The sequence below is a fragment of the Mastomys coucha genome, unplaced genomic scaffold, assembly GCF_008632895.1.
Source record: "Mastomys coucha isolate ucsf_1 unplaced genomic scaffold, UCSF_Mcou_1 pScaffold5, whole genome shotgun sequence".
NCBI lineage: Eukaryota > Metazoa > Chordata > Mammalia > Rodentia > Muridae > Mastomys > Mastomys coucha.
Genome location: NW_022196911.1, coordinates 106298467 through 106326237, shown reverse-complemented (window position 1 = coordinate 106326237; position 27771 = coordinate 106298467). Strand labels below are relative to the sequence as shown.

The following is a 27771-nucleotide window of genomic DNA, read 5'->3' as shown; positions in this document are numbered from 1 at the left end:
CTCCTCCTTCTCCTCCTTCTCCTGCTGCTGCTTCTCTTCTGCTTCTGCTTATTCTTATTCTTCTTTGGAAATCTGTATAAATTAGGAAACCCATTGCCATCAATTGTCAAATCTCTGCCATAGATGTGCCTCACCTTGGATGTTCTATTAGATCCCAGCCAAGAAATGTATACTACATTCTCTATACTGTGTCTCTCAAAATGCTTTCTTTGAAACTTCTAATATTTTAAGGATACATTTACACTCTGGATATATATTACATGATATATAGGAATAAATTCCTTTTAAAGATATATATTCTATTTTCAATTTTGTGTGTGTGTGTGTGTCCACAGAGGCCAGAGGCATTGGACCCCCTGGAGTTGGGATTTTAGGCAATTCTGAGCCACCACCATGGGTACTAGAAAACTAAATCAGGATGTCTGGTAGAGCAGTAACTGTACATAACTACTAAGCCATCTCTCCAGCTTCCATACAAATAAATTTCTAATAAAGATCACTTAGGACATTAGAAAGTAAAGTCAATAATGGATATAGTCAGAGGAAAAGAATTTTTAAAGTTAATTTTCCTTTGATTTTTTTTTTTTTTTTTTTTTTTTTTTTTTTTTTTTTAGCTTTTCGAGGCAGGGTTTCTCTGTATAGCCCTGGCTGTCCTGGAACTCACTCTGTAGACTAGGCAGGCCTCGAACTCAGAAGTCTGCCTCTGCCTCCCAAGTGCTGGGATTAAAGGCGTGCGCCACCACCTCCCAGCTTGATTTTCTTAACTAAGATCCACCCTAGGCTTCCTTGAAAACAAGTTGGAGTTAACACAGCAGAGCAAAGAGGCTGCTTCTCTTGTTAGAACTCTGCCAACGCTTAGGGCTACTCCTTCCCAAGTGTTTCCCATCTATCATATTCAACATGGTTTTTGAGTTCCTCCAGAAATTAAGTACATTCAGTGCTATTTCCCTGATGAGTACTTGAGATGATTACTCCAATACTCAATCTCTCTGGTTGATGAGTTCCTTGTGGGAAGACAGGAAGACAAGCCTATGGTAGGAATGCCATCTGTCTCCCTGTCAGGACCATTGGTGTTACCTAGTCTTAGCTGCTGTGTTGACAACCTGTCGGTAGTCACTTATCTCCACTTTCCATTCTCTTTTGTGACACACGCTAGTTCCAGTCATGTGTTCAAAGTGTGATGTGTCTTACTGGGGAGCCAATAAGTTTGCTCACAGAGCATCCTTAGCTGCTCTGTGACATACCTATAACCGTAGTTCTTAGGAGACTGAGGCAGGAGCATCCTGGGTTCAAGGCCAACCTGTATTACAGGGCAAGGCCCTTTCTCAGAAAGATCTGCAAATTTTAAAAATGTATTTCTAATATTTCAGTACACACAAAATGCATTTAACTTGTGTACACTCACCTTGTAACAACAAAAACAAGCCCCCCCCCCCAAGACCCTCATGGGTTCTCTTACTAGCGTCGAGGTTTATTAAAGAAACTGTTGAGTTTCATGGATCAATGTTATTATCTAGTTATCAAATCATAATTTATATAATGTGAATTGTCATCTGCTGCTTTCTGTCGAGTTTGTCATCAGTTGCCCTGAAACAAGTATGTAGAGCATAATTTAGAACATTTTGTTACCCAACAAGCTACTTTGTGCCCTCTGCAAGGATCACCCCAAGAGATTCTCCTTAAGCAACTTATACTTTTCTCTGCTCTGTAACTTAATATAAATGGGGAAAATGTTGATTGAATTCTTGTAGTTTAGCTCTGCTGTTATATGATCTAATGATGAGCACTCTCTGTGCTGTTCTATCCCACAGTATTCCTTTTTTGAGAAACATCATTTGAAACAGTGTCAACTGTCAAGGTTATATTACCCATTTTTGTTTTATCTTGGAATTTCTGTTTTCCTATAAGAGAACTTAAAAAAAAAAATCTCTGGATCAAAAGAATGCTTTCAGAGAAAAATTTAACCACTCATTAGAGATTGCTTGTTTTTGTTTTGTAGATATTGGTGTGACAGAAGATGTACAAGCTAGAGGGGCTAGAGGCCCAGGGAGACATGCTGACATGGAACAACTTGTCTCTTTACTTAATGAGATGAGTAAGACAAAAGGGGGCATGGCTCTCTGGTGGCAGCAACTCTGTGCAGTGACCAGGCTTCGTTTCTTGAAGATAAAGTTTGAAAGGAAATCCATTGTTATTCTGTGAGTTCTAATTATCATTGCAGATTCCAATGTTGCATTAAAGCATACATAAGTAGAACAACAGAAATGTGATAAAAATAAATCCCAGCCCAGGTCCATACCTGTTATTTCTGTTAACAGTCTTGGTATTCACACATTATATTAGCACATTGAATGAAAAAAAAATCTCTCAGAGATAGTATGAGGCCTGGGGTCTTTCTTCATTACTGTTACTCCTTCAAAGTCTCCACAGTAGAAACAATGAACACCTTAAAACTTCACCTTGCTGGGGTGTGTGTGTATGCATATGTGTGTGTGTGTACATGTCTCCTGACTCAGATTTCACAGAATTCTCTGGAACTGTAATGTGTTTGTAAAGTTGATACATCTTCAAATTCTCTCTGTTCCCTGTAGTTCTGATGTGCAAGTGGCCCCTTCTCAATTCCTGTCAAATGTCAGGCATTTTTAGCAGTTGAAAGATACCAAATGAGTCTCAAGGAATTTATCTCTTGCCACTAGTGCCCTGTGCCCATCTCATGGTCAATCAATAAGTTGTAAATCAGTTCACACAAGGGATTCTAGTCAATGCTTGCTAGATAGCTTCAAATAAAGGATGTTATCAAGATTAAGACTAAAAGAAATATCTTTGTAGTTAGTTCAGAAATGCCTTGTAAAACAGACTGGGAGAAGGGAGAACAGAGGGGTGCCAGCCACAGAGCACAGCAGGCAAGAAGTCTTGGAGTTCCTTACCTGCTGGGGCCTGTCACCAACCAACCTATTGACAGGATGACCCACAAGGAGGAGATAAGGAGTCAATAAGCAAGGAGTGAGTCAGGTGTGGTGGTCAGAGGAATCTTGCAGCTCTGCCTGACTAGCAATCAGGTCACCTCTTTGCTTATACAGGTTTCACACAAAGTCAGACTAATACTAATAATTATCCAAGAAGTACAGATTATGTCCTCTTGTCTATGGACATGTTTGATTTTTTATTACATGTCTAGGGTTACAAGTTCAGTCACAATTAGAAACCACAAGGGAACAAATTGTATTTTTACTATTAGCCCGATAACTCCAATTCAAAGACTCTAAAGAATGTCTCTGTCAAAGAAAAAAACATTTATTATATGAGAGCCTGCTTTTAGGCTGCCAATATTTGCAGGTTTAAAGCACCCCAAACAAACAGAAAATATCTAAACTGGTCTTTTTTATGAACAGCGAATACGAATACCTAACCCTCTTTACAATATTATTTCCTCATCCATGTTATAAAGTAGAAAAATTTTATTTTAGTCAATCTTTCCTATTCAGTGAGATGTATTCTTCCACGGATGTTCCTTGTATGGTCCCCTATCTTCAAACTACATTCTGAGAGAGCTCTAAGCATATTATAAAAGGGTGCCTAGAATCTATTGCTAATTCTCCTAGCCAGTAAGAGTTTACCCTTTACCAATTACACTGTTTGAGCTTTTGTGGATACCCAAAGAAGATTCCAGGAGTCGTGGTCTCATTTACAATTTCCTAGCTTTTGCTTATCTGAACTTATTGCAATCTCTAGGGCATAAGGAAGTCGTCCAAATAGTGGTCAGATAAAGCAGAAGTAAGTTTAGGACTTTCCTTTAAAAGACTCAGAAATAATTTCCTCAAGAAAAGACATACAATGAGTCCTAATGCAGAAAGTCTCCATGAATGTAACACACAGAGACCAAAACCTAAAAGTGAGAGACAGAAAGACAGTGATTGCAGCATTCGGCTCAGCTTTGCTGGAACTGTGTCAAACACCTGTGCTGACTTCACAACTTTTGCAGTTCCCAGCGGATGTGGCTGTGCCACCCATGCTTGGAAGGGAGTAAGGATGAGGTTTCCGCATTAGTGCTGAAGTGCTGGAATCCAATTTTTAAACTTTTCAAATGGGAATCAGGGAAGGAAAACATAAAAATAAGTGTCGCCGCCTTACCGACCAGCGGAAATAAGGAGGAGACCACGAACCCTTCTCCAAGCAGTTTATTCAGGAACCTTGTACTACAAAATCATTCGTTCATCTTTTCTTCTTTCTTAGCTAGCTTCCTCTATTACTCTATCTTCTTCTATATTCTTCTATATTCTCCCATCTTCTTCTTACATCTTACTTACTCCTCTTTTCAGCCCCCAGCCCTCCCGGGTTAAATACTTTCCCTGGTCCCAATCAGCATCAACTACGTAGCAAAGCATAATAGGCTGCGGGAAATCATGCCAGCTTGCATCACAAACTGGAGGCACACAGCTTTTCCCAATAAGGGCTTGTTTATCTCAATGCTCTCTGCTCTGGCCGGAGACCAGGTGTTCAATATATATAGGATGGCAGCTGTGGCTCCCCACAAATAAGTAATGGTTTAAGTGGGTGAAGCTTAGGAAACTGTTGTCATGAGCAAGACTAGAGACAATGGGTGGGAGAGCAAAGAGAAACTCCTGAGTCTGGGGAGTAGTGTACTATGCAGCAGAGAAGGAAAAGTAGGATAAACACGGAGAAAATGAGGCTGGATCTCAACTTGCCATGTAAGGAGCCACCTTCTGAAATTTCACAAGCTGCCCCATGGTCAGAGGGCATCAAGGAAGGTATGCCGATGATAAATACCAATGGTTATTGCTTCCACTTTAAAGACAAGGAATAATTTAAGAACCAAGACACAGAACCATACATATGAATGTCTGTCTTTAATAATGTCTTGCTTGTACTATATCCATGTCTTTGAAAGAATGTTTTGAAGACTGGACAGTGGCTATAGGTCTATGCTGTCAATTTCTTTTTTCTGTGTAGTATTCTGATTTTGGGAATTGGACTTCTGCATATTTTGTCAGCAAATGTTCACAGGATAGTCCATCAAAGTGACTACTGTTGGGAGCTCGCTCCTCATATGTACTTCCTCACCCCTGGCCAACAACCACACGTGCCCCTCACGAACTTACTGATCATCAACAAAACAGGTAAAAATGAAGTTTATGAATATTGTTGCTGTTAAGAATATTGTTTAGGAAAGACACACATGACAAAAAGATGGATGCGTCTTACACCCAGTTTAGGAAACTCAATCTTAAATTGGAACAATGAAGCCAAAAATATATAATAAAGGAGATATGTATTATAATCAGCACACATTAAAAATCAAGGTTTATATAAAAATATTGTGAAAGTTGAATGTCACAATGATTATAAAGAGAGACATGATAGTTGGATAAAGGAGCATGTTGGTAGGCATACCTTTTAAGCCTAAAAACATTTAAATTACATGGTCATTGATATTGCCATTAGTTCAATAGAATATGTTGTTTGATTCTAGGAAGCTTTATTCTAAAAGTCATTAGGTCTTAACAAAAGATGTTTTTAAAAAGTTGTTTTTAATTATCAGAGTTATTTTTAACTAGAAGAGATCATAAGTGCATGAGAATTATTATCATTATTGAATTATATTTAGATAGTCTATAAAAGAAAAGTAGAAGACTCAGTGAAAATTTCAGTGAGTCAATCATTTGCTGTGGAAGCATAAGGACAGAGTTCAGATCCCCAGAGCACACATGAAGGTTTGTTGGGTATGATCAAATTCATGACGCATCTCAACTGTAAGCTGAAGTAAATGCACACACCCTACCCTGACATGTGCAAGTTGTTTTTGGTCATGGTGTTTTACCATAGCAGTAGAAAAGTAGCTAATACACCATGATCCATTGGATGGGCCCATACTAGTGCTATATGGACAGTACTAACTGGACTCAATGGATTATAAAGGAACAAAGTCCAGAACTGGGGAAGTTGTCAAGGTAGGAGGTATAGCTGATAGGATGTAGGAGAAGAAGTAGGGAGTGGGAATATGGTCAAGATATATTCTATGCATATTTGAAATTCTCAAATAACTAATAAAAATATGGGTTTTAAAAAGCTTGTTGGATATGGACACCTATGTGTAATCGCAGAGATAGTCACTGCCCAGAGCAGCTGGCCAGATACACTAAATTGGTGAGCTCTGGCCCAAGGGAGAGACCCTGGTTCAATACACACAGTGAAGAGTGGTCAAAGAAAATACCTGATATAGACCTTTGGCCTCCACATGCATGTGCTCTTACACAAATAATAACATGCACACATGTACATAAATTAAAAAGGGAACAAAAAGTATTTGTTTGGAAAAGAAATATATGGAGAATTAAAATCCATACTCTTACATGCTATAATAAACAAATGGCTGTGAAGAGCCATTTTGATACATAACTTTGTGGTATTCCTTTGGATTTACAGTGCCTTTTACACTTTACTCTCTATTAGGAGCAAAGATTGATGACTTCATACATTCACTGGAACGACAGAACATAGCTTTGGAAGTTGATGCCTTTGGGACTAGAAATGGCACAGAGGACAGTCAGTATAATGGAGCTATCATCCTATCAGGTGGTGAGAAGGTATGTGCATCTCCAGGGCACAGAGCTATGGCTATTATATAGCAATTTAATGAAAAATAAATGACATCTGATATATTGTATACAAATAACATATCTGTGTATATATTTTGTATTTGAGGAGAGAATTTGGGTTATGATTATGCCATTTAAACTTTAAATTTACTTAAGAGAATGCATTAAGATTCCTACTTAGGTTCATTATTCAGAGAATTATATTCATGAGTTTAATATAATAAAGTTGCATTCACTATTATCTCATATAATTATTACTTGAGTTTGTTTCCTGGAACCCATATGGTGGAAAGGGAGAATTGATTCCTGTAACTTGTCATTGGACTTTTACACATGCACAATGAACATGTTTGTACATGCACAGGTGTACACACACAGACACACAGAGAAACACACTAATGAATGAATGTAATTAAAAAAAAAAACAATTTATACTTATTATCTAGAGCTTTAAGCCAGAGATTCCAAATATAATCCCTAAATCAGATACAGTCTGTAAATGTTACATGGCTTTTCTTGAGGAAATGTAAATCAAGCCCAAGCCTAGCTTAGTGAATTACTCAATATATAGGGTTTCTTACAGGAGTTATGGATAATTAGGTTATCTGTATCATCACAGAGTTCACCCCAGCATGGGCAGCAATTCCCAAAAGATGCATCCCCACAGTTCCCTGCTTAGCTTGTAGACATCTCCATGGAAGAGTGCCCTCTTCCTCAGTCACTTAACGACTCCCAGTTAAGTTACTCATAGGCATTGTAACTTCCTGAACGTCTTGATTCTTATCCATCTCACTTCTCCATCCAGGAGGGAAAGTTGGGATTCCAAGCAAATGGCTACAGGACAGCAGCCATAATGAGTTTGTCCTATTAGAGGTTTGTTTTAAATTTTGATTATACCCACTAAGGCTTAATTATGGCATTTTAAAGTTATAGCATTGACTTGTGCCTTGCAAAGAAAGAAACCGAAGAACCTCTAGTCCATCGGCTGCATCACAAAGAATACGCCATCTTTTCAGTATTTGAAGAATTTTGCATATTTTGTACATGAGTTTTATGTTCCCTCCTTCCAGACAGATAAATCTTTTTGTTACATTTTAGAATTACAACTTTACATTAGCATGCAATACCAAGCGACTGAATTGTTTCCCGGTTCTGGTGGACATTGTGAGTAATGGACTACTTGGACTGTTCACACCATCAGCACACATTCAAACTGACCGTAGCACATTTCCTGAGGTTGGTACGTCCTTGTAGATTCTGTGATATCTGGAGTCTTCCATATTGTTCCATTCAGAATAATCCCAGTGGTCTTGATAGAGTTTCCTTCATACATTAGATTGGCATTTGTGTCTATCTTAGTATATATTAATATTTATTTGATATATAGTATGTTATAGTCTATCATATATGACTATCCATACTCAATTGAGCTGTCCCCTGTAAATACCAAATGTTAAATTAGGAGAGATAAATCTAAGTATGCTGACTCACACCTATAAATCTTTAAAAATAAATAAAGCCTAAAAATATTGATCATCTTTAATTGTCAGCCTAAACTTTAGAATTTTACCATTATATAATTTTACCGCCTTGTTCTCATTATTACTTTCCACTTACAAAATCATATTATATACCTTCTTTCAATTGCTTACTTATAAAATTAGATATATAAGCAAAATCTATGTTGAAAATTGGATAAGAATGTATGGAGGTGGTAATAGACCCAAAGCACTATCTTAGGTAATTGATCGTGTTTTGAGCAATGTAATCCAGACAACAATTTTCAACTTTGAACTACTTCCACTCCTAGGATAATGGCCACAACACATTTGATTATATGGTTCATTTCTTCGCATGGATCCTTGTGATGGCCTGTCTTCCTCCTTATATTTCCATGACCAGCATTGATGACTATAAGGTAGTAAAAAATAATGGAAACTTTAGTTGACTTAAACAATCAGAAGTTGTTTATAATGTGGTTATAGGGCTTTTCTTTAGTATGGTATCCAGATTTATACACTGAGCAGTTGATTATTATATACTTGCACCTTTATAGAAGTAAAAAGTAAGAATGAACTAAAGGAAGGGAAAAGCAAAGAGAAGGGGAAGACAAGTAAAAAGACCACGAGAAAGGAAAATGAGAGATAGATAAAAGCTTTCTTTGTTCCCTTCTGAAAAATGGAAGAATTGTGGTGGGAATTGACCCCTCCTAAAACATAATGGAAGGCTGGGTGAGATTTCGTATAAAAATTTGAGTTGTACATTACATATATCTTCTTGGAAATAGCTCAGGGAACACAGAGAGGTTTTGAGTAGTACCCCCAAAGTCTTACTAAACTAAAAGAATAACTTGGAATCCAAAAAAGTTAGAGTGACTGGAATTTGCTTCTAAGCAATGTGTTAATGCGAGAATTACATAGAACAAGGGCAGTAGAACTCTACACAAGTGTTGCTTAGACTCTATTGCCAAGACAGAGCTATATATATGCAAGAAGTAGACTTCATGATGTCAAGAAAGTACAGATCTCTGTAAGATGAGCACATTCAGTAGTTATATAGGACTGGAATTACCTATTTCCAGTCATCAGTTGGAGAGGTTCCCCCAAGGATCCAACTTTGGGGCAAGACTTGATCAATTGAGAACAGACCCAGAAATGACAAAGGAAATGAAAGAAGTAACAAATAGGAAAAGTTAAAGCACTCAAGGATTTAACTAAAAGAATGAACACGGTGAAGCAGGAAATAGAGGAAGGTTTTATATATATGTATAAAAGTCAGGTGGAACTCCTATAAGTACCTGATGTAACTGTATAAAAAAAAATAAAGAATATGGCTTTTAGAACAAACACTCAGGTAAGAAAGAATGAACTGGAAGAATAGACAGTAAAACTAAAGCACAGAAAGAAAAAAACAGCTTTGAAAAATTATCTGAACATTAATGATTCATGGGACAATGGTAATGATTCATCAGACATTTAATTGGATTATCTAAGGCAGAAGAGCTAGAAATGACAGAAAATATACTTGAAGGAAAACTTTCAAAATTTTTATCATTTGGTGGTTTTTTTAAATATGAAATTTAGTGAAACATAAAATAGCTGCATATAATCCATATATATTACTATGAAACACATTAATGACTTTAAATATGAGAAACTACAAAACTATCAAAGTACGATGCAAGGTGCAATTATTTATAGTGTTTTAATCACTCATTTTTATTGCGAATAGACCAATAAGACAATTTTACATGGAAAAAATGGGGGGAGGGAGGAGGGAACAGGGATTTGTTTTAGTTTCTTTTTTCTTTTTTTTTTTTTTTTTTTTTTTTTTTTTTTTTTTGGATGGGAACCTGAGAAAAGAGATATTGTAAATAAAGAAAACATCTAACAAAAAAATGGCTACTTTCATTTGGATAAGAGATGAATTGTTTTACAACTGAAGGTTAATACTCAGATGGGGAATTTTCCTTTGTAGGCCTTAAGTCAATCTTCGATTCACTGCACTATTGCCCTGTCAGTAACTTGGATGGTTTATTTTTTATTAACTGCAATGGCACATGAGGATAAATTATTTTTATCCATAACAACTGCAAATTTTGATAGAGAAGCTTTGAAATGATCCATATCCCTTACACTGTGTAGTGTTTAATCGCGAATAATGAATAGCTCATTGGGTTATTTTCTATATGCTTCATATTTTTATAAAAAAACAATATCCAATTGATGACTGTGCTTCCTTATCAGAACAGAGCTCAGTTCCAGCTGTGGATTTCAGGGCTCTCCCCATCTGCATACTGGTTCGGGCAGGCTCTGTTTGAAGTCCCAGTGTACTGGGCACTCATTTTTCCTATGTGCATTGCATTCTATGCCTCGGCCCCCCCAAAGAGTAAGTTCACAGTTGGAGATCTGTTTATTCAGGTAAGTGACACCCTTCCTAAAACAACTCCCATTAAACGATTCAACCCCGAAACTAGCAGCAGCATATACCATGTTTTAATATTTTATTTCTATTATAAGGGTTTCTTAAAGTGTGATTGAAGTACATATGACATAACATTGTCGCTGTGGCTTTTTCCCTGCTGTGTTTGTTTGTTTCGTTCTTGTCCTAGCAGCCCCAGCAGACTTTAAAATCATGGAGATCTTCCTTCCTGAGAGCTAAGATTAAAGTTTGTGCCACCACAACTGGCTCTTCCTGACTGCTTTGACTGTGACATTCAGTAACACTGGCTGCGTATTCCCAAACATTCTGTCACCACCCCCAAACAACAAAACCTTCCAGTTATGTGGAGCCAGAAACTGAGATCTTACACTGAGAATATATGCATCCCTCTGCAAAACTATCTCCAAGCAGGAGCTGTGGCAGGCCAAAAGCTCTCAGAACACACCAAAGCATTCTTTTTAAATCATTTTTTACAGTCCAGACTTTATCCCCGTCCTGGTCCAATGACTGTTCCACATCCCATACCTCTTTCATCAACCCCTGTCTCCATAAGGATGTCCTCACCCCATCAAACCTCCCCACTCCCTGGGGTCCATTCTCTTGAGGGTTAGGTACATCTTCTTTGACTGAGTCCAGACCCAGCAGTTCTCTGCAGTATATGTGTTGGGGGTCCCATACCAGCTCCTGTATGCTGCCTGGTTGGTGGCTCAATGTCTGAGATATCTTGGGGGTCCAGGTTAGTTGGGACTGCTGCTCTTCTTAAAGGGTTGCCCTCCTCCTCAGCTTCTTCCAGCTTTTCCCTAATTCAACCACAGGGGTCAGCAGTTTCTGTCCATGGGTTGGGTGTAAATAACTGTATCTGACTCTTTCAGCTGCATGTTGGGTCTTTCAGAGGGCAGTCATGATAGGCCCCTTTTTGTGAGCACACTATAGTATAGCATCAGCAATAGTGTCAGGCATTGGGGCCTCCCCTTGATCTGGATCCCAATTTGGTCCTGTTGCTGGACCTCATTTCCTCAGGCTCCTCTCCATTTTGTTCCTGCAGTTTGTCTTTTTTGAGTTAGGTATTGTATGTAAACTTTTGTTTGCAGAAAACTGACTAAGTCACCTCTCCTAGTTGTTTGTGTTTTATGATGTTTCTGCTGAGAAGTGAGAATTCCAAGCCAGCCATTTTACCATTCTCTGTGATATTTAGAACATTATAAATGAAGGAACATGAAGATATTGTTCCATGACATTAGTACATTCAAATGTTTTCACATGTCACAATATTCATTCTCATATTCCTACTGGTTTCAGAGTCTCTATGTTGGTGGCTATGCCATGTCGATGATTTTCATGACTTATGTGATTTCATTCATTTATCGCAAGGGGAAAAAAAATAGTGGCATTTGGTCACTTTGCTTCTTTATTGTAAGTATGTTTACTGTTTTTATTTTTATGATAAACTTAAGTTCTAGACTTTAAAAATATCTTTGGTTGGTATAAGATAAACCAATTTTATACTTTAAAATATTTCAAATATATTTTTCAGACAAATTTTCACTAGTTCCATGATATATATATATATGTATATATATCATCCATGTGTGTAACATATATGTAAAAATTTAGCTATTTTCATCTCACTTTCTTTAAAGGTAAGATAATTCATTATAGGATCATAAACCCAGGTATTGTTTTAAAATTCCTTTTAGGAAAAAGAATTAACTGAGCAACAAAGGTTATGGAATTTTCAGAAGACTATAAATATTGTTAATTAAAATCTAAAACTAAAATCTAATTGCTGAGGAAGTCCTTTTAAGAATCATTTATTAAAATCTTCACTTTCTAAACTTAAAAGGGGAATATATATAACTCATATATATTTATTCTAGCACTTCTGTTTTAAATGTCTCAATTACATTATAGTCTAGTAAATACTTGATTGTCTTCATGTACCAGAGTTTGACATGGTTGAGGAAGAAAATTCACAGATTACATAATCTCTTCTTCCAGTGAGTTAAATGAAAATGAAACTTCTTCCCTTATATTTTGTATTTGAAATTCTGGAGGGCTGGATACACTTCAGCATCAAATGATGCTGTATTTGTATTTGACACACTAGTCATAATATTACTTTATACAAATTAATTGCAGCAGTTTATAGTCACTTATTTCCACAAGTTAACAAAGACACAGACATAGGACATATTATCAGAAAACTGAATAATGAAAATTATGTAAATATAGATCTAAATATAAATATAGCTATACATATGGATATGGATGTAGATATAGATGTAGGTATGGGTATAGATTAGATACAAACATAGATCTATCCATACAGTAGTTAAGATGGAAATTAAGACTAGATGGCTCAGCTTACATGACATCCTCACAGATTAATCATACAGGTGTCTATGTTTTGTTATGGGGAAATTTAGAAGCTTTTAGAATAGAAATGTAGCCAGAGACAGTACCTTGACATCAGAACGAGTTGAAGAGAAGCACAGATTCTACTAGAAAAGCTTTGCCGTAGTTTAAGAAGGAAGATTTAAGGGTATGATGTAAAGTTTACACCTGTGACTTCTGTTCTATCAGTATCAATGGTACTCAAAGACATGTTGACTAACTGATAAACTTATCAATATCTCTGAGAAAATACTTCTACAAAATTCAAGGCTGTTCAAGTCAAAACTATTTCTCTTTGATTGTTGCCTACAGCTTATTTATTAAATCCATAGACAACATCAAACCTACTTAATTTTGGTTCTGTGGTTAAAACTGGACATAGAATCTTTAGTCTATGCATCAGATCTTACATTTGTCCAGCTTTGTCAATTTTCCAATTTCTAGCCAAATGCTTTTAGTCAAGTCTAAGAAGAAATGTTTGTGATGATGTTTATGACAATGGAAATCAGGTTAAAATAAAGTGAAAATACACTTAATTTTTGGTTTTAAGATTTATTTGTATGTGCGTGTGTGTGTGTGTGTTTAAGTGTGTGTGTTTGTGTGTTCACAAGTGAAGGTTCCAGAAAACAGTGTTGGGTTTCATAGAGCTGGAGTTGCAGGAAGGTGTGAATAACTTGACATATGTACAAGGAACTGAGCTCAGGTCCTCTGTACAAGCAATACATGGTCTTAACTAACAAATCACCCCTTAGCCCCTTTCGTTGTATTTCAGAAAGTAACTGAAAATGTGTATTTCATTTTCTTCTAGGCCTCTTTCTTCTCTGTGTTTTTTATGCTTATTGATTACTTTAGAGATACTTCACTGTTTTGTTCTATTGCCCTGATTCCACCTGCTACACTGGGAGGCTGCACATTATTACAGTTTGAGGTAAGAAATGTGTAACATTTCTCTAAGTGTCTCAGAATAGGGGAGCCATTAAAAAAGCTTTGTCTTGACCTAGAAAATGTATACTCAAAAGACTAAATATTTAAAGTATTTTATTTTTTTATTTTTCACTCTTTAAATTCATTTTTTTTAAAAAAATTACCTTACATCCCTGTGATGATTTAAAAATTTGGATCACATAGACTCATGTATTTGAATACTTTGCCATAGGGAGTGGAACTACTAAGAGGTATGGCCTTGTTGGAGAAAATACATCACTATGTAGGCAGACATTGAGGTCTCCTATGCTCAGGCTCTGCCTAGTGTAGAATTCCAGTCTCCTGGCTGCCTTCAGATAAAATTGAAGAATTCTCAGCTCCTTCTCCAGCACCACATCTGCCTGGATGTTGCCATATTTCCCACCATGATGATAATGGATGGAACCTCTGAAATTGAACCTCAGTTAAATGTTTTCCTCTATAAAAGTTGCCTTAGTCATTTTGTTCCGTCACAGCAATGGAAATCCTAAGACTGAAATTGGTATCAGGAGTGGGTTTTTCTGTAATAGTCCTGACCATATTTTTGCTTGCAGAAGTATAAATTTTGGAACTTTGCTTTAGGAAAGCAGTGTAATGCTTTAAGTGAAGCTTAATGGGACCTGCTAGTAGAAGCATGGAAGACAATGGTGCTGAGGGTGATTTGAATTGTGGTGCTCTGGCTCAAGAGTCAGTAGCAGAAGGGGTTACTGGGATAACTGATGCTGTTTAGCTAGAGTGGAATCATCTGGGAAGTGTGTTCTGAGAGCTCAAACAAGCTGTGATCCAGAGACTGCTGGCAGCAGTAATTGGTGACATGTAAGAATCACTCAGGTGGTACTGGGTTTGAAGGCATGAAATAGTCATGGAGAGAAGCTGAGGCTTGATGTCGTAAGAGTCCATGAAAGGCCATTTGTGATTGTGCAGTCTCAATAGCAGTTGAAGGCCCAGAACTGAAGGGGCCATGCAAAGAAGTTAAGGCTTGGCCCCATAGAAAGAGCCTATGAGAGGCTATTGGTGAAAGTGCAGCCTAGTTTTAGCAGAAGACCCCTGAGTACTGGAGATGCTAGTACGATGGGATGACCATCAAGAACAGCAGCAGCAGTGGAGTGGAGTAACCAGAGCCTAGAGGGCTACAGAGGGAAAAGCTGGAGAAGTGAGGATCCCAGAAAATCATGTGTGGATCCCAGATATTGGAACAAGAAGCTGTGAAATTGAAGTTGCCTTGGATAACCCAAAAGGTTAGAGATGCCAGGGATGCCTGCTAGAAAATGGGAGTAGATCCAGCCTAAGAGAAAGAAGTATGCTTCAGACAAGACAGCTAAGAGAAGCAGGACATCAGACATGGAGCTTGTTGAGCAGGATTTTGATCTTCTTTGGTCTAGTATTTCCTCACTATGATATTTTGGAATCAAAATTTCTAATCTGTGATGCTGGAAGTATGAGATCTGCTTCTTGATTTTGATTGAATAAGATGTTACAGTTCAGAAGAGACTTTGAGCTTTGGACTTTTGAACTTTGAGATTGTGATAGACTATGGGGACTTTTGAAGTTGAACTAAAAGAATTTTGCAATATATCATGGCTGTAAGCCTATGGGGGCCAAGGAGTGGAATGTGATGGCTTGAATAGGCTTGCTCCCTGCACAGATTCATCTGTTTGTATGGTTGGCCACAAGGAGCAGCACTATTGGGAGGTATGGCCTTATTGGAGGAGGTGTAGCCTTGTTGGAGGAAGTATATCACTGTGTATGTAGAATTTGAGGTCTACGCTCAGTTTCTACCAATATGTGGAATTCTAGTCTCCTCCTGGCTGCTTTCAAATAAAGTTATAGAACTCTCTGCTCTTATCCAGTACGACATCTACCTGCATGCTGTCATGCTTTCTGACATGATAATAATAGACTGAACCTCTGAAACTATAAGCCAGTCCCAATGCAATGTTTTCCTTTACAAGAGTTGACTTGGTCATTTTGCCCCTCCACAGCAATGGAAACCCTCTCTAAGACAATCCAAAGATCATCTTTCCTTCTCTCCTCTTCTTTCAGCCTTTCCTCATCTCCCCATCCTCCTGTCCTCCCTTTTTCCTCAGAAAAGGAGAGGCCTCCCACGGATATCACCCAGGTACCTTGGCATATCAAGTTGCAATAGGACTAGGCACATCTTCTCATATTGTGGCTGGGCAAGGCAGCCCAGTTAGGGGAAAGAGATCCAAGGCAGGCTACAGAGTCAGATACAGCCCCTGATTCTTCTATTAGGAGTCCCACATGAACATTGAGCCGCACACCTGTTACATATGTGCTGAGTGCTTAGGCTCTCCCCACGCATGTCTTCTGTTTGGTGGTTCAGTCTCTGTGGGCCAGCCTCTGTGGTTGGTGTTCAGGTAAGTGAAAGATTTGTATGACAAGAACTTCAAGCCTTTGAAGGAAGAAACTGAAGAAGATAACAGAAGATGGAAAGATCTCCCATGCTCCATGGATCAGTAGGAGTAAAATAGTAAAAGTGGCCATCTTATGAAAAGCATTCTAGAGATTCAATGCAATTACCATCAAAATTCCAACACAATTCTTTACAGATCTTGAAATAACAATATTCAACTTCATATGGAAAAACAAAACAAAAAAACAGGATTTCTAAAAACAATCCTATATAATAAAATAACTACTGAAGGCATCATCACCTCTGATCTCAAGCTGTACTACAGAGCAATAGTAATAAAAACCTGCATGGACTGGCATAAAGCCAGACAGGTTGACTAATGGAATCAAACTGAAGTCCCAGAAATAAACCCACATACCTATGGACACCTGAGTTTTGACAAATAAGCTAAAACTATACAGTGAAAAAATGGTGGTGGATGTGATTAAACTGGATGCCTGCATGCATAAGAATATAAACAGTTCCATATCTGTCTCCATGCATAAAACTCAATTTTAAGTGGATCAAAGACTCAACATAAAACAAGACACACTAAATCTTGATAGAAGAGAAAATGGGGAATAATCTTGAACACATTGGCACAGGAGACAACTTTCTGAACAGAACACCAACAGCTCAGGCACCAAGATCAACAATTAATAAATGGAACCTCATGAAACCAAAAAGCAAATGGCACCTTAATGTCAGTCTACAGAATGGGAAAACATCTTAACCAATCCTACATCTGACAGAGTGCTGATATCCAAAATATATAAAGAACCTAAGAAATTACACCACAGCAAATCAAATAACCCAATTTTAAAAATGAGTACAGAGCTAAACATAGAACTCTCAGCAGAGGACTTACTAATGGCCAAGAAGTGGAAGCCCTTAAAGAAATGTTTGACATTCTTAGTCATCAGTGAAATGCAAATCAAAATGACTCTGGGATTCCATCTTACACCTGTCAGAATGGCAAAGATCAAAAATTCAAGTGACAGCACATGCTGGTAAGGAGGTGGAGCAAGGGGAACACTCCTCCATTGCTAATGAGAATGCAAATTTATACAACCACTTTGGAAATCAACTTGATGGTTTCTCAGAAAACTGAGAATAATTCTACTTAAAGACCTAGCTATATCACTCCTGGGCATATACCCAAAAGATACTCCACCATCCTACAAAGACACCTGCTCAACTTCATAAACTGCTGTTCATAGCAGCTTTATTCATATTAAGTAGAAACTGGAAACAACCTAAATGTCCCTCAGCTGAAGAATGGATAAAGAAAACGTGGTTCATTTACACAATGGAATACTATTCATCTATTAAAAACAAAGACATCATGAATTTTGCATGCAAATATATGGAACTTGAGAATATTATCATGAGTAAGATAACCTAGTCCCCAAAAGACATTCATAGTATGTATTCACTTAAAAGTGGATATTAGCCGTAAACTATAGAATAAGCATGCTACAATCCACAGACCCAAAGAAGCTAAGTAACAAGGAGGGCCCAAGGGAGCATGCTTGAATCTCACTGAGAAGAGGAAATAAAATAGACAATTGAGGTGGATAGAGGGAAGGAATGTTGTAGGGAAGGGGTGGGAAGAGGAACAGGAAGGATAAAATAGGGGGAGGTTAGAAAGAGAATAAGGAGAGAGAGGGGTGGGGAGAGATCTGTAATCTGTGGTGGTGCACAGCTAAAAAGCTGGGACTAGCTAGAAACCTAAAACAGTGGGAAATCCCAGGAATCTGTAAGGGTGACCCTAGCTAAGATTCCTAACAATGGGAGATATGGAATCTGAAATGGCCATCTCCTGTAACCAGAAAAGACTTCCAAAGGAGGGACAAGGACACCAACCAAGCCACAAAACCTGTAGAAAATTCTTAATTAAATTAAGAAGATTTTGCCCGATATGCCATAGCCCCATTTACCTATAAGTGAAAAATTAGCATTTGCTGCTGTTTCCTGGGGACATAGGAAGTGAGCAGAAGAGAAAAGAAATCTTTTAGTGTTCTGTGCCCTATTGGTGCATACAAAATTTGCCTCTGATCTCTGAGATTCTGTACTTTAAAGTGCTAATATTTCTGTGGCTTTTATGCTACATTTTGGTATTTGATACACTCTATCTAGAGCTGATACAACAGCAATAAACTTCAACTTTGCTCACAGACCAGATGTATTTCCTGAAAGTTATTTTCCCTTTACTCCTTAGCGATTCTAAGCTTCCAGTGAAGGACCATAGGAGAGAGTGGAACAACACCAAGGGGCAATAGGTACAGAAGGGGAATGCAGCGGGGAGAAATCCTGTCTCCTCTGTTTCCTGGATTCTCTCAGGAGCGGATCATTAAACACTGAATGTCATCCTTTAGAGAAAGGCTGCATGGCTTCCACACCATGAAAAGAATAGCAACTCCTAGCTACATATTTAACAGTTCGTACTTCCTTTGTGCCATGGAAAAATCTAGGGAAAGACTACACTCATAGAGTTGATCAATGGCCCAATCACATTTGCATAAAATTTATTGATTATAAAATTCCATGTTTAATTTGTTCTTTCTTTCCAGAATAGTGAATATCCTGAAATAATTTATGAACAAGAAAGGAAGTATTCCTATCTTCTTTTCCTAACTGTAAGTATCCTTCTTATTCAAATATTATTGTGCACAGAGACATCCTTACATAAATGTCGCAAGGTGCTTTCTTGATCATATTTTGGGTGTGAAATAAAACAGTTCTGGAGATCAAACCCAGGACTTGTACCTGTTATACAAGTGTTCTGTCACACTGATCAATACCCCCAGCCCTAGTTTGAAAATTAAGATGTTTTATGTAGCTAAGTCCCAAAAAAGCAGTATGTTTCTAAGCATAGAGCCATTTTTAAAACAAGTATCCAGTGACAACATAAATTGTACCTTCCAATTCTAAAGACGTAGTAGAGAGTTGGGGATATGGCTCAATGGATATGGCTTCTGTGTAAGAGTCAGGACTAGGGTGTATATGTCCAGTATTCACTTGAAAGCTGGGTGGGCATGGATTCTCTGAATTAGAGATAGATGTCCCCTAGGCTGGCTGGCTAGCTGGACCAGTAGATCAGCAAGGTGTGGGTTCAAATGAGAGATGCAGACATTATTAATAAATTGAAGAGTGATTAAGAAAGACATCTAATTTCCTCCTCTGACCCCCACACATGCATACATACACTCACACCAAATAAAGGTGAATCCTAAAGTATGAATGAAGTTCAGAGTATAATGTAATGTAGGATAGTGTGAACACTTGCACTGCTTTTATGCAAAGAACTGCAATTTGTTTTGACTTGTTTTCATAAGCAGATGAAAGGCTAGCTCTTGCAATTTTAACCATTCTGTCCTGTACACATCTGTAGAAGGCTGTTTGCCATTTACTTCTGGTGTTAACATTTGGTATTTCTAACTGAGAACATCTCTCTTTCTCCTAGCCTTTCTTTCATTTTGCCATCTTCCTAGTTATTCTCCGATGTCTGGAAAGGAAGTTCGGAATGAAAAGAATGAGAATGGATCCTGTCTTTAGGTTTGGAGAGATCACATGGTTTTTTTGTTTTTTATTGGACAATTTTGTATAAAGGCAACATACAAACCCTCATTGACCCCTGTTCATGAGGTTATGATGAAGAGACAGTTATGGAAATTATAAATACAGTTACCAGAACATGGGTTCTAGGTCTTAAAGATGATTGTAGTAACTATGGTCAAAACAGGTCCAACACCCCAGAAACACAAGAAATCCAGAGCTTCATCTGCCAGGGATGCAAGGGAGGGCCAAGAACCACCACATGTGCAAGCTTAGTTTGAATGACAACTGTTTTGTACCATGGAGAGCTGAGGGAACACAGTCAACCCAGAAAGGACCACGGAGTTAAAAGGCAGGGATGATTATGGCAGAAACAACGATTCTCTTGCTGATAGAGTGGGAAACCTATCCCATGTGTCCTGGGCATTTTCTATTAACCTGAAATAGAAAAGAAATGTGATTAAGTGCCAGGGGTCAGCCCCAGCATGGGGTTCTTCTTGAGACAATGAAGAGGGAAGAGCTTTGGAGGAGGGTAAGACTTTGTCTTACAAAAATTCAGGGGTAAAACTTTGTCATAAGAGATATTTAGGGTTGCTGCATAGTAATAAAAAGTTTACTTATCTAAGTCTAAATTGCTATGCTACTGTAGCTGAGGTGCTTTATGAGTTCCTTTGAGGTCAGAGACTGCAGTCTCAGGCACTTAGCACCTCATCCTAAAACAGCAGATTTAAGCAAAGGATTAACAGCTAGAGCCTTTTCTCTTTGGTCCAGATGCCTCTTGCTTGTCAGGCTAGGGGGAAGTTTGGAGCAGTAAACTCCTATTGAACCAGGAGAAGAGAATAACACTCGAAAAAGGAAAAGCTTTTACATAAGCAAATGTGCATAATCTCACATAAGTTCATATACAGATTCATACATGCTTGTTTATACATTTCCATTAAAACCAGTTGGGTCCAGCTTGAATGCATTCTCACAATTACATACTTACACACACATGCATATATTCTCACAATTGCATACTTACACATACATCCATACTTACATATCACATGAAGCAAAAGACCAAGCACCAGTGCAGAAAGAACTCACTCATTCTGGGTGAAAAATGGGCTCCAATCTTTCCTGCATAGAGAACGAAAAAGCTTCTACCCTTTTAATGCTAAATGAATTAAACCCACGTTTGTAAGAAGAAAAGATTTGTTCCTTTTAATAAGTCTAAGCCGGGCTTGTTTTAAAGAAAGAACCTGTTCTGTCCCACGATAAGGAGAAACCTGCCTGCTCCTTCTGCTCTCTGCAACTTCTTTTCTCTTTTTTCCCCTCTGCATTCTGCTCATTGCTCTCTTAATTTTTTTATGTTACCTAGAGTTTCTAAGTTATTTCACTCTGCATTCTCCTTCTAATCTCTCTCTCTCCATCTGCTCTGATGTCACAATAATGCTCTTACTCTCAATGCCTTTTCTCCAAAAGCTATGCCTATACGTCTAAGTTCTTCTTAAGTTTGGTTCTGTCTAAAAACTTCTCAGCTCAGATCCCTCTGACAGCTCAGTTCTTCTCAGCTCAGTCCTTCTCAGGTCAGTTCTGACTCTCCTCTTTGTCCTCAGCACTTAAACATCTTTCATAATACATGACATGCTACAAAGTTCATCAAAAGTTCACATACAAAATCAAATCATAAATTGAATTAAAAGTTTACAGCAGAGAATGTTTACATGCATAGTATTAGGAGTAATTATCTAGATAAACATCCATCACCTGTCTCCACAGGTTCACTGAAGGCTTAAAACTATAACTAAGTTATTAGTGAAGTTTTGCATAAATAAACCCAGTCAATATTTTATCTTTTGTCCTAGCATCTATAATAAATCATTAGTTCCCTCTTTATGACCTTTGGTTAATTGTTTTACAACCTCTTGGAATGTGCTCTGTGTAGGAGAGAGTCTGGTTACCATCTAAGAGTCATTAACTGGTGACACTTGAGAGACTGGTAGAGTTCTCATTCCAATTTTGTCCATCAGAAAAGGACCTAATACCAGTACCACTATAAAAGAACTTAATAATCACAGATACAATTTTAGGAATTCTTATAGGATCATCATTAAGACATAAGTCGCCTATTTGTCTATATAGCATCACTACAAGACAGTACATCTGTGTGGATCTGCAGAGATCTGCTCCAAAGGGGTGTGCTACTACTTAGTGATTGTTATATATGTATAATAAAAAACAGGAAAAGCATATTAATAGCAGAAATCTTTCCTAAAATGAATCCCTTACAGCCTTGCTTAATAAGGGCACACCTGTCACAGATTATATAATAATTCAAAGCAGGCCATTTCAGGATGATTACCTGCTTGTTATTAGCTTGCCCCATTATGGCTCCTGACAATTAAGCATCCAGGGAGCTTGAAAGCAAGTATACTCTATTCAAGCAGGACTCAAGAACACAACCAGATTCATATTAGTTCTGAATCTTCATCAATTTTTGGATTCTACATTTGGGAATCACTACTTGTATGCAAGAGCAGAGTGGCTGAATGGATAAAGGTACCTGCCACCAATACTGACTACCTGAGTTCAATCCCCAGGTCCTACACCGTGGAAGCAGAGAAAAAGTTCTTCAAAGTTGTTATTTCTCCCTCCAACACACACCAAACAAACAAATCAATAAATGTAAAAACAAACAAAATTTCAGAAAAAAAATCTCTGCTTGACTGGGACTTTCTGTTCTAGCGAAATGAGAATGGCTGGCCAGCCAACTCTCATACTAGTGCTGTCTTTGTTTTAAAAAGTTGGATAGAAGAATCAAGCTTTGACACATCACCTATGTCCACAATAAAGAAGGGAGAGAAGGAAAAGAACCCAAATCAATGATCTTGTCATAAATGTGGGAGCTGGAAGGGAGAGACAAGGGTTCCTCTGACACATCCCAGAGAAGGGGCTGTGCCTCTTCACATAACTAGCACTGACCTTGAACATTCTGGTCCACCTCTCTAAAGAGAATTTTGACAATGTCCTTAATTTTATTTATTTTATTCCCAGAGTACTTATTCCATAAAATGTGATATCAATTTTTGCTAATCTATAAATATGAAGCTGTACACTGAGGTTAAAAAAAGTCTCCATAATAAGTAGACTTGACAATAGCCAAGAAGCAATGACTGCTTTACTTGGTGACTCTTTGACCATTAATTTTTGGGATAAGAGGGAAATGGATATGCTGACAAAAGATGGAGTTATAAAGACTTATTGTTCATCCAGTTTACTCGAATTAAAAAAACATAGAGGACAGAACTGGATCCCAAGCTATGGACCTCAACGATAGTTATTAATGGATTTCTTTGTCTATAGAATTTCTTCAAGAAGTGATCGTGTATTTAACAATCCAGAAGACCCAGAAGGGGAAGATGAAGATGTGAGTCTGGAAAGAGTGTGGACAGCAAATGCTTTGACTTCAGCGGACTTCCAGGAGGTAAGCCTTGTAGAGCAGCTCACAGCAAAAGCATCTTAACCTGTTTGCAGTTAAAGAATGTATTCAGAGTTCTACTTTAAAATGAAAACACCTTCAGCTGCTTCATATGTACTCTGAAAAGAAATGAGCACTTTTCCTGAATACATGGTGACGAAACAATCATTGATCAGTCATTGACTTGTTCTTGTGCTCAGGGACAAGCAGCCCCGCTCTTCAGAACATTTGTATTCTTGGTAAAGCAATCTTACTGCACTTGGTCCAGCTTAAAAATGTAAGATACTAAGACATTCCACCTGATGATTTCATTCATAGTTAGATTTGGTCAAGCCAGATCCACAAGCTTTGATAATAGATAATTGTAAGCCAGTTCACAAGAGCTGTCTTGCTTGTTAGGTTAAAAGGTGAAAGTATAGTAATATATGAGGTCAGACTTCAAATTGGCAGCTAAAACTTTTATTGTTGGAAGTAGTCATTACAGTGACAACTTTGGCTGTCCTTGCATGCAGCCAACACTGGAGAATGCAAGTTTACCAAGCTTGTTGGGTTCCTTAGATAGAGTGCAAGATTCTTTATTTAGTGTTCTATAATTAAACACTCCCACAGGATGTCCCAGTAGGTTTTCTATTTTTGGTATTAAAAGCTGTAGTCCTTTTGGGGTCTTTCAAGCACTAGCAAGTATATTTAGCTACCAGAGTCCTTAGTCATCATTACATTCTGAACGATTGTGATACAGTGGAAATTGGAAGACCATTTTGGGATTCTTAGACTCATTGCTAAAATAATTTAAGACTGAGCTTGAATGGAAACTTAAGGACATTTTTATTACATTTTAAAAGAAAACCCTCATGGCAGGCAAACTGCAAAACCACAGCAGTTTCACAGAATAGCAGAGTGGAGGGAAATCATTTTAAGCTTCCATGGAAATAAGACACATGGGAGATGAACAGTCATATTGTGGGGAGGGAGGGAGGCTTTAGAAAAAGAACAAGGAAACCCGAATTGTTAGGAGGAAAACCCAAAATATTAAGGAACACATGCCTAGAAAAGAGACAGAAGGAAGAAAGAGGGAAGTTCCATTTTCCTGAACAATTCATAAAATATGGCAGGTTTAGGGCCCTCACACAGCTGCAACCTGTAAGCTCCTATAGGAGATAGGGGTAAGGATTCTGGGGTGGGTCAGTGGAGTCCAGCAACTTGTTAAAGAACTAATTGTTACACCTATCTCTTTAGCTTGGCTCAAGATGAGCCCAACCTGCCAGGGGTAGTAGGCCCTTGGTTAAGGGAAAAACCTAGCCCAACCAGGATGTTGAGAGTTCTATTCTCTTGACAATGAAATATTTTACCCTAATGATTGTTCTCAAACTTACACAAATGCACACCACCTGCAGTGTAATCTTCAAGATGTTCTGCAGTAGATAGCACAGTATATAGCACAATATGGTAGATGATTAAAGCTTGATCAAATGGAAGATGACATGATTCATTATATTTGTTTCTGTTTTAATGTATTCTTTTGGAATCGAATTATTTTTCCTTCAGTGGAACAAAGAAAGCTAGTGAGGTGTGAAATTGAGACTCTTTGAAAGCTAACAATTCATCCTTAAATGTAAGACAATAATACAATCTCGAAACATTATTAAAGCCAAAATTAAAGGGTTTGGGGTAAAATTTACAGTTGCAGATGTGTCTCAATTTTTTTTTTTAAAGATTACTAAAACATACAAAAATTATGTCTTGCTGTACTCCCATATTAGTGCAAAGAAAGTTCTGGGAATTCAGAATATCTGTTTATTGGACATCAATGAGTTTACATAGATTTTAGGTGTACTAACTAAGAATAACTAGAAGCACCAAGGCCAACAAGCCATGTTGGTTTGGGGAATCTACATGTAGATTTATGCTTACAATGATCATTCACTGGCATGACGTGTTTGCAGAAGCCAGCCATCATTGCCAGCTGCCTTCGCAAGGAGTACAAGGGAAAGAAGAAATGCTTCGTTCTTAAGGGCAAGAAGAAGATCGCCACAAGAAACATCTCTTTTTGTGTTCGAAAAGGTTGGACACGGGTTGTGGCTCAGGAACATCCTCCCAACTTGAGCATCCCCGCCCTTCAGTCGGCAGGCCCAGAAGCTGTGCTGTTTCTTCTTTTCACAGTAGAGTGGCTGTTTACTGTTTCTTTCTGGACAGAAATGACTTTCCCTTTGAGTAGGGGCACAGTCACACTGGTGTGAAAAATCACAAACATGCTTTGTCATTAAACCATTTAAAATGCAGTCTTCCTATTCAGTCAGTGCTGTCGCTCTTCTAATGATCAATACTATCTACCGGGGAACTGACCTACCTTCTGCTATTCCAACCTGATATCTTGACCACAGGGTAAGCGGAGCTTTGCCAACTTCTGACTCTCTCTGTCTGACACAGTATGACTTAGTCTGTCCTCATCCTGTGGCTCTGGGCAAGTGGCTGAAACTCAAAAATTTCTATCCCTTTTCAGTGTTGTCAGAGCTATTACTCCTGCCCATACCATCATATAGTTTTCTTTAATTAATACATATTAATTATACAGGTTAGTGGGATTCACCCCGACATTTCCATGCATGCAAATGTGGTATACTGATCATATCCAGCCACCCGGTTTCTCTCTGGCCCTCCACTCCCTGCTTTGTCCACCATCTATCCAGCATCAAGTAGTCCCTCCTTGGCTTTCACGTCATCTTTTGTTTGCTTGTTTGTTTCATTTCTCAGTGCCTTCAGCTTCCTTCTCCACTATTCTGTAATTTTCATTATAACTTTTCATCATCCACTTAGTTATATTTATTGCTATATATCTTATTTTGTATACTTGTTGTGAATGGGTTTCTCTCTCAGTGTGTTCATATTGATACATATCAATGCTACCTGGAGCTGGAGAGATTGTTCAATGGTTAAGACCAATTGAGAACCTGTAGAGAACCTGCATTTGGTTACCAGTCCCCACATAGTAGCTCATCACCATCAGTAACTCCAGTTCTGAGGGATCTGATAACTTCTTCTGACCTCTGCTAGCACCTGGAACTCATGTGATACACAGGCATAAATGCAGACAAAACACTCCCACAAATAAATAAAATAAAATAAAATAAAATTTAAGAAAAGCTACCTGTTTTGTATGCTGATTTCCTATCTTGCCACTCTCATCTTTCTGTGGACTTTTAAAAGATTTTCTATGTATGTAATCATATTATTGGCTAACAGGGATGATCCAGTTGTCTACTTTCTTGTCCATAGATTTTTTTTGTTTCTTACATACTTGCTATGATTGAAATTTTAGTACTATATGGAGTGATAAGAGTGGACACCTAATCCTTTTCTTTATATGAGAGCCAAGTTTTTAATTTTCTCCATGAATTAGGATGTTTGCTAAGGGTTTGTAATATGTAGTATTTTATTATGCCCGAGCATGATCCTTTTAAAGATTTATTTTGATTTTAACTATGTGTATATTGTGTGAGGGTATGTGTGCTTGTGAGAGCAGATGCTTCCAGATCTAGATTGAACACCAGGTCCCCAGGAGGTGGAGTTTAAAAAGTTATGAGATGCCTGCTATGGGTACAACCAAATTTAAGCCCTCTACAAGAACAGTACAGCCTCTCAATGCTGAGCCACATCTTGCCCTGCATAGTTTTATGCCTACTTTATTCATGTCCTTTCACATAACATGACAATTAAAATATAAAATTGTCTTTAAGGCCCATCACAAAGCACCCGTCACACAGAGAAACCTGTAATATCGTTACTAACGTGTCTTCTCTTTCTCAGGTGACATTGTAGGCTTACTGACGTGTCTGTTTTCTCTTTCTCAGGTGAGGTTGTAGGCTTACTGGGACACAATGGAGCTGGTAAAAGCACATCCATTAAGATGATAACTGGAGAAACCAAGCCAAGCGCTGGACAGGTAGGCAGATGAGAAATAGGATTTTCTCCTATGGTACCCAGGTGACAACTTGAAAAATATTATTATTCAAAGTTTTAAAAATATTATACTGGGGGTTGTTTCTGGTCTGTCTGGGCTAGTGGTGCCCTGAGCAGACCTTGGACGCAAACTCCACAGCTAGTCCCAAAACACCCAAAGGAAACTCCACTGCCAGGGAGGATCCACACACCCAGGATCAGACATGAGGAAAACACATCCGTCCCAACACCAGGAGTAACCAGCAGGACCCAGGCACACAGGAACTCCACCAGCCCAGTGTCTCAGGTTCCTTCCAGTCTGTCTGGGCCAGTGCCCTGAGCAGACCTTGGGCACAAACTCTGCAGCCAGTCCCAAAACACCCAGAGGAAGTTCTACTCCTAGGTGCTCTAACAAGACCAGGATCACAGGATCCCAGGATCACAGGATCACAGAGACAGCTTGACTCTGAGGAGTTCTGACACAA

General features: G+C 38.2%; 1 protein-coding gene across 1 annotated transcript in view; it reads left to right on the top strand.

The window, feature by feature from the left end:
• The window catches only part of LOC116077233 (ATP-binding cassette sub-family A member 8-A), a 73417-nt gene that overhangs the window by 32739 nt on the left and 12907 nt on the right, over positions 1-27771 (top strand). The window contains exons 19-31 of the mRNA XM_031351623.1: positions 2000-2198; positions 4972-5138; positions 6472-6605; positions 7716-7853; positions 8428-8535; positions 10364-10537; positions 11859-11972; positions 13762-13881; positions 18903-18968; positions 19796-19887; positions 23236-23356; positions 25294-25411; positions 27199-27290. Coding sequence (XP_031207483.1) covers positions 2000-2198; positions 4972-5138; positions 6472-6605; positions 7716-7853; positions 8428-8535; positions 10364-10537; positions 11859-11972; positions 13762-13881; positions 18903-18968; positions 19796-19887; positions 23236-23356; positions 25294-25411; positions 27199-27290 — 1643 coding nt within the window. The remainder of the gene's footprint in view (positions 1-1999; positions 2199-4971; positions 5139-6471; positions 6606-7715; positions 7854-8427; positions 8536-10363; positions 10538-11858; positions 11973-13761; positions 13882-18902; positions 18969-19795; positions 19888-23235; positions 23357-25293; positions 25412-27198; positions 27291-27771) is intronic.